At 42.3% G+C, this 6598-nt stretch overlaps 1 protein-coding gene across 1 annotated transcript; it reads right to left on the bottom strand.

The window, feature by feature from the left end:
- Positions 1–3934: 3934 nt before the first annotated feature.
- On the bottom strand, positions 3935–6005 carry LOC123992393 (bmK-YA precursor-like). Its single transcript, XM_046293535.1, has 2 exons — positions 5985–6005; positions 3935–4645 (listed from the first exon to the last, which is right to left on the bottom strand). The coding sequence occupies exons 1-2, from the start codon at positions 6003–6005 to the stop codon at positions 3935–3937; spliced, it is 732 nt and encodes a 243-aa protein (XP_046149491.1).
- Positions 6006–6598: the final 593 nt, after the last annotated feature.

Below are 6598 nucleotides of genomic sequence, written 5' to 3' on the forward strand. Positions count from 1 at the left end.
CTAAACACTCTATTTTAACACTGTGGCTATACTGCTAAACACTCTATTTTAACACTGTGGCTATACTGCTAAACACTCTATTTTAACACTGTGACTATACTGCATACGGCAGACCCAGTGTGTTGATCTCAGCTCTACCACAACTTCCATGTCAGCTATTTCAGAGCCGCTGACTACTCTGAGTCTGCATCCCACATGGTACCCTATTCCTTATCTAATGCAGTTCACTTCATTTAGATCAGAGCTCTATGGGCCCTGGTCAAAAGTAGTACACTGTTAGGGAATAGGGTGCCATTTGGAACTCAAGCTGACTCTCTGCTCCCCCACAGTCCCCTCAAGTCTCCTAGTCCCTGGACACTAGGCTATAGTTCAGAGTTCCCCTCTATCCTATTAAAAAATGAATAAATTGAACCAACCTCTGGGAACGTAAAGGAATACCGGTCCCCAATTAGTGCAGACTTAATTGCCCAATAGCTAAAACTCGATGATAATTTATTTCAAATTAATTTCATATTGTATTATGTTTCTGGTATTTTTCAATTGCAATAAGAGTTTACGAGTATGGAGTGTTGGGGAGGTTCTGTACTCTCTGTTCTGTGGTTCTATGACGGATGCCTTATCTTCAAAGCTCCGATTCCAGAATCAAAGTCTGTCAGAGATGAGTTCCACTGATAGCTTGATACAGACAGGAATAAAGCACTATGATAAGATTGTTTTTCGACCTATGATTGCACTTGTCCTCTGTGTGGTTTCATTAGGTGAATCTAATTAGTCTTGTGATTCTACATTTTTAGACTTTTAGCAGACGCTCTTATCCAGAGTGTTTTACAGGCACATTTAAGGTTAAGTCCCTTGCTCAAGGGCACAGACAGATATTTTCACCTAATTGGCTCAGGGATTCAAACCAGCGACCTTTCGGATACTGGCCCAATGCTCTTAACCTCTAAGCTACTTGCTGCCCACTATGGTTACGCTGAGGTCTATACACCCTTCCTATTCTAATCACTGGAAAATACCTGATGTCCAAAAGTGGCTTCAATTTTCTTTCAGAAATGACCTTAAGATATTATAATGGTTTATTATAGACAGAGGGAATTCAACCATGTCAATTCAATGTGTGTTTCATCTCTGAACAAAAACATATACAATTTTCCTTGTGAAGTAAAGAATGAAAGGACTAGAGTTTTACCTCTTAAAGAATGACTCACAGCCATTAGGACTTGTGTTTAACCTCTTGAAGAATGACTCACAGCCATTAGGACTTGTGTTTAACCTCTTGAAGAATGACTCACAGCCATTAGGACTTGTGTTTAACCTCTTGAAGAATGACTCACAGCCATTAGGACTTGTGTTTAACCTCTTGAAGAATGACTCACAGCCATTAGGACTTGTGTTTAACCTCTTGAAGAATGACTCACAGCCATTAGGACTTGTGTTTAACCTCTTGAAGAATGACTCACAGCCATTAGGACTTGTGTTTAACCTCTTAAAGAATTACTCACAGCCATTAGGACTTGTGTTTAACCTCTTGAAGAATGACTCAGCCATTAGGACTTGTGTTTAACCTCTTAAAGAATTACTCACAGCCATTAGGACTTGTGTTTAACCTCTTGAAGAATGACACAGCCATTAGGACTTGTGTTTAACCTCTTGAAGAATGACTCACAGCCATTAGGACTTGTGTTTAACCTCTTGAAGAATGACTCACAGCCATTAGGACTTGTGTTTAACCTCTTGAAGAATGACTCACAGCCATTAGGACTTGTGTTTAACCTCTTGAAGAATGACTCACAGCCATTAGGACTTGTGTTTAACCTCTTGAAGAATGACTCACAGTCATTAGGACTTGTGTTTAACCTCTTAAAGAATGACTCACAGCCATTAGGACTTGTGTTTAACCTCTTAAAGAATGACTCACAGCCATTAGGACTTGTGTTTAACCTCTTGAAGAATGACTCACAGCCATTAGGACTTGTGTTTAACCTCTTGAAGAATGACTCTGCCATTAGGACTTGTGTTTAACCTCTTGAAGAATGACTCTGCCATTAGGACTTGTGTTTAACCTCTTGAAGAATGACTCACATCCATTAGGACTTGTGTTTAACCTCTTGAAGAATGACTCACATCCATTAGGACTTGTGTTTAACCTCTTGAAGAATGACTCACAGCCATTAGGACTTGTGTTTAACCTCTTGAAGAATGACTCTGCCATTAGGACTTGTGTTTAACCTCTTGAAGAATGACACAGCCATTAGGACTTGTGTTTAACCTCTTGAAGAATGACTCACAGCCATTAGGACTTGTGTTTAACCTCTTGAAGAATGACTCACAGCCATTAGGACTTGTGTTTAACCTCTTGAAGAATGACTCACAGCCATTAGGACTTGTGTTTAACCTCTTGAAGAATGACTCACAGCCATTAGGACTTGTGTTTAACCTCTTGAAGAATGACTCACAGCCATTAGGACTTGTGTTTAACCTCTTAAAGAATGACTCACAGCCATTAGGACTTGTGTTTAACTTAAAGAATGACTCACAGCCATTAGGACTTGTGTTTAAAAGAATGACTCACAGCCATTAGGACTTGTGTTTAACCTCTTGAAGAATGACTCACAGCCATTAGGACTTGTGTTTAACCTCTTGAAGAATGACTCTGCCATTAGGACTTGTGTTTAACCTCTTGAAGAATGACTCTGCCATTAGGACTTGTGTTTAACCTCTTGAAGAATGACTCTGCCATTAGGACTTGTGTTTAACCTCTTGAAGAATGACTCACATCCATTAGGACTTGTGTTTAACCTCTTGAAGAATGACTCACAGCCATTAGGACTTGTGTTTAACCTCTTGAAGAATGACTCTGCCATTAGGACTTGTGTTTAACCTCTTGAAGAATGACACAGCCATTAGGACTTGTGTTTAACCTCTTGAAGAATGACTCACAGCCATTAGGACTTGTGTTTAACCTCTTGAAGAATGACTCACAGCCATTAGGACTTGTGTTTAACCTCTTGAAGAATGACTCACAGCCATTAGGACTTGTGTTTAACCTCTTGAAGAATGACTCACAGCCATTAGGACTTGTGTTTAACCTCTTGAAGAATGACTCACAGCCATTAGGACTTGTGTTTAACCTCTTAAAGAATGACTCACAGCCATTAGGACTTGTGTTTAACCTCTTAAAGAATGACTCACAGCCATTAGGACTTATGTTTAACCTCTTGAAGAATGACTCACAGCCATTAGGACTTGTGTTTAACCTCTTGAAGAATGACTCTGCCATTAGGACTTGTGTTTAACCTCTTGAAGAATGACTCTGCCATTAGGACTTGTGTTTAACCTCTTGAAGAATGACTCACATCCATTAGGACTTGTGTTTAACCTCTTGAAGAATGACTCACAGCCATTAGGACTTGTGTTTAACCTCTTGAAGAATGACTCACAGCCATTAGGACTTGTGTTTAACCTCTTGAAGAATGACTCTGCCATTAGGACTTGTGTTTAACCTCTTGAAGAATGACTCACAGCCATTAGGACTTGTGTTTAACCTCTTGAAGAATGACTCACAGCCATTAGGACTTGTGTTTAACCTCTTGAAGAATGACTCACAGCCATTAGGACTTGTGTTTAACCTCTTGAAGAATGACTCACAGCCATTAGGACTTGTGTTTAACCTCTTGAAGAATGACTCACAGCCATTAGGACTTGTGTTTAACCTCTTGAAGAATGACTCTGCCATTAGGACTTGTGTTTAACCTCTTGAAGAATGACTCACAGCCATTAGGACTTGTGTTTAACCTCTTGAAGAATGACTCACAGCCATTAGGACTTGTGTTTAACCTCTTGAAGAATGACTCAGCCATTAGGACTTGTGTTTAACCTCTTGAAGAATGACTCACAGCCATTAGGACTTGTGTTTAACCTCTTGAAGAATGACTCAGCCATTAGGACTTGTGTTTAACCTCTTGAAGAATGACTCACAGCCATTAGGACTTGTGTTTAACCTCTTGAACAATGACTCTGCCACTAGTTTGAACGCTTCTCCCCGATCTTCTGGAACGTGTTCCCTGATCTTCTTGAACGTGTTCCCTGATCTTCTGGAACGTGATCCCTGATCTTCTGGAACGTGTTCCCTGATCTTCTGGAACGTGTTCCCTGATCTTCTGGAACGTGTTCCCTGATCTTCTGGAACGTGTTCCCTGATGTTCTGGAACGTGTTCCCTGATCTTCTGGAATGCGTTCCCTGATCTTCTGGAACGTGTTCCCTGATCTTCTGGAATGTGTTCCCTGATCTTCTGGAACGTGTTCCCTGATCTTCTGGAACGTGTTCCCTGATCTTCTGGAACGTGTTCCCTGATGTTCTGGAACGTGTTCCCTGATCTTCTGGAACGCGTTCCCTGATCTTCTGGAACGTGTTCCCTGATGTTCTGGAACATGTTCCCTGATCTTCTGGAACGTGTTCCCTGATCTTCTGGAACGTGTTCCCTGATCTTCTGGAACGTGTTCCCTGATGTTCTGGAACGTGTTCCCTGATCTTCTGGAATGTGTTCCCTGATCTTATATGCCTTCTGGTACGTGTTCCCTGATCTTCTGGAACGTGTTCCCTGATCTTCTGGAACGTGTTCCCTGATCTTCTGGAACGTGTTCCCTGTCCAGTCACAACACAAAAGACGTCCGAGTTATTTATTGATGAGACTAAACTGAAATTAATGTTTTTCAAACTGTGGATCTTCTACAGTAGAATCTCTGGTGCGTTGTATCAGGGAGACAGGGTTGTTAAGTGCTTTAGTCAAGTTACAGAGAATCTTCAGTAGAGGGACACAGTATGTCAAATAGTTTGGTTTTACTTCCCATTTTAAAGTTTTGTCAGCCTTGTTTTCATGCATATTATAATCGTTAAAGTCAGGATTACCTTGCTGTAAAGAGCGATGGGTTAAAGTCAGAATTACCATGCTGTGAAGATTGATGGGTTAAAGTCAGTATTACCATGCTGTAAAGAGCGATAGGTTAAAGTCAGGATTACCTTGCTGTGAAGATTGATGGGTTAAAGTCGGTATTACCATGCTGTAAAGAGCGATGGGTTAAAGTCAGAATTACCTTGCTGTGAAGATTGATGGGTTAAAGTCGGTATTACCATGCTGTAAAGAGCGATGGGTTAAAGTCAAGAATACCTTGCTGTAAAGATTGATGGGTTAAAGTCGGTATTACCATGCTGTAAAGAGCGATGGGTTAAAGTCAGGAATACCCTGCTGTAAAGAGCGATAGGTTAAAGTCAGGATTACCTTGCTGTAAAGAGCGATAGGTTAAAGTCAGGATTACCATGCTGTAAAGAGCAATAGGTTAAAGTCAGGATTATCTTGCTGTGAAGAGCGATAGGTTAAAGTCAGGATTACCTTGCTGTAAAGAGCAATGGGTTAAATTCAGAATTACCATGCTGTAAAGAGCGATAGGTTAAAGTCAGGATTACCATGCTGCAAAGAGCGATATGTTAAAGTCAGGATTACCTTGCTGTAAAGAGCGATGGGTTAAAGTCAGGATTACCTTGCTGTGAAGATTGATGGGTTAAAGTCAGGATTACCTTGCTGTAAAGAGCGATGGGTTAAAGTCAGGATTACCATGCTGTAAAGAGTGATAGGTTAAAGTCAGGATTACCTTGCTGTGAAGATTGATGGGTTAAAGTCAGGATTACCTTGCTGTAAAGAGCGATGGGTTAAAATCAGGATTACCTTGCTGTGAAGAGCGACGGGTTAAAGTCAGGATTACCATGCTGTGAAGATTGATGGATTAAAGTCAGGATTGCTATGGTGTAAAGCAGGCTTAAACCCAGTTAAATCCTGTCCTAAGGGCCCGCCACCGATCCCTTTGCCCTTTTCTGTTAGTTTTGTCTTTGTCTCCTCCGGCACCAGTGCTGGAGGAGCTCGTCTGGGAGTCGGGAGGGCAGGCGGAGCACTACTCGTTTACCCCAGGTGAGTCCGCACAAGACTCACCCAGAGCTTCCTGTCGGCCATATGTTTGTGCTAACATCTTTCCCTGGGTTTTCTCCCTCTCTACAGCATAAGGCGCTAGTCGATTCAGGCGCAGCTGGGAACTTCATGGATTATGGGCTCGCGCTAAGACTAGGGATTCCCCTGGTGTCGTTAGACCAACCTTTCCCTGTGCACTCCTTAGATTGCCGACCATTAGGGTCAAGGCTGGTTAGGGAGGCCACAGTGCCACTGGACATGGTAATGCAGGGGGGTCATAAGGAGCGGATTAGTCTGTTCCTTATCAATTCACCTGCTTTTCCAGTGGTGCTGGGAATTCTTTGGCTAGCTCATCACAACCCGGTGATTTCATGGAGACAGGGGGCTCTTCGAGGGTGGTCAGAGGAGTGTTCAGGCAGGTGTATAGGAGTTTCCGTAGGTGCGAGAGTCCAGACCAGGTTTCCACTGTGCGCATTACCTCTGAATATGCCGATTTGGCTATCGCCTTCTGTAAGAAGAAGGCGACCCAATTACCACCCCATTGTCGAGGGGACTGCGTGATAAACCTACTGGAGAACGCTGCACTTACTAGGAGTCACGTGTACCCATTGTCCCAGGAGGAGACAGTGGCTATGGAG

This window comes from Oncorhynchus gorbuscha, linkage group LG13 (assembly GCF_021184085.1).
Source record: "Oncorhynchus gorbuscha isolate QuinsamMale2020 ecotype Even-year linkage group LG13, OgorEven_v1.0, whole genome shotgun sequence".
In the NCBI taxonomy this organism is placed as follows: Eukaryota; Metazoa; Chordata; class Actinopteri; order Salmoniformes; family Salmonidae; genus Oncorhynchus; species Oncorhynchus gorbuscha.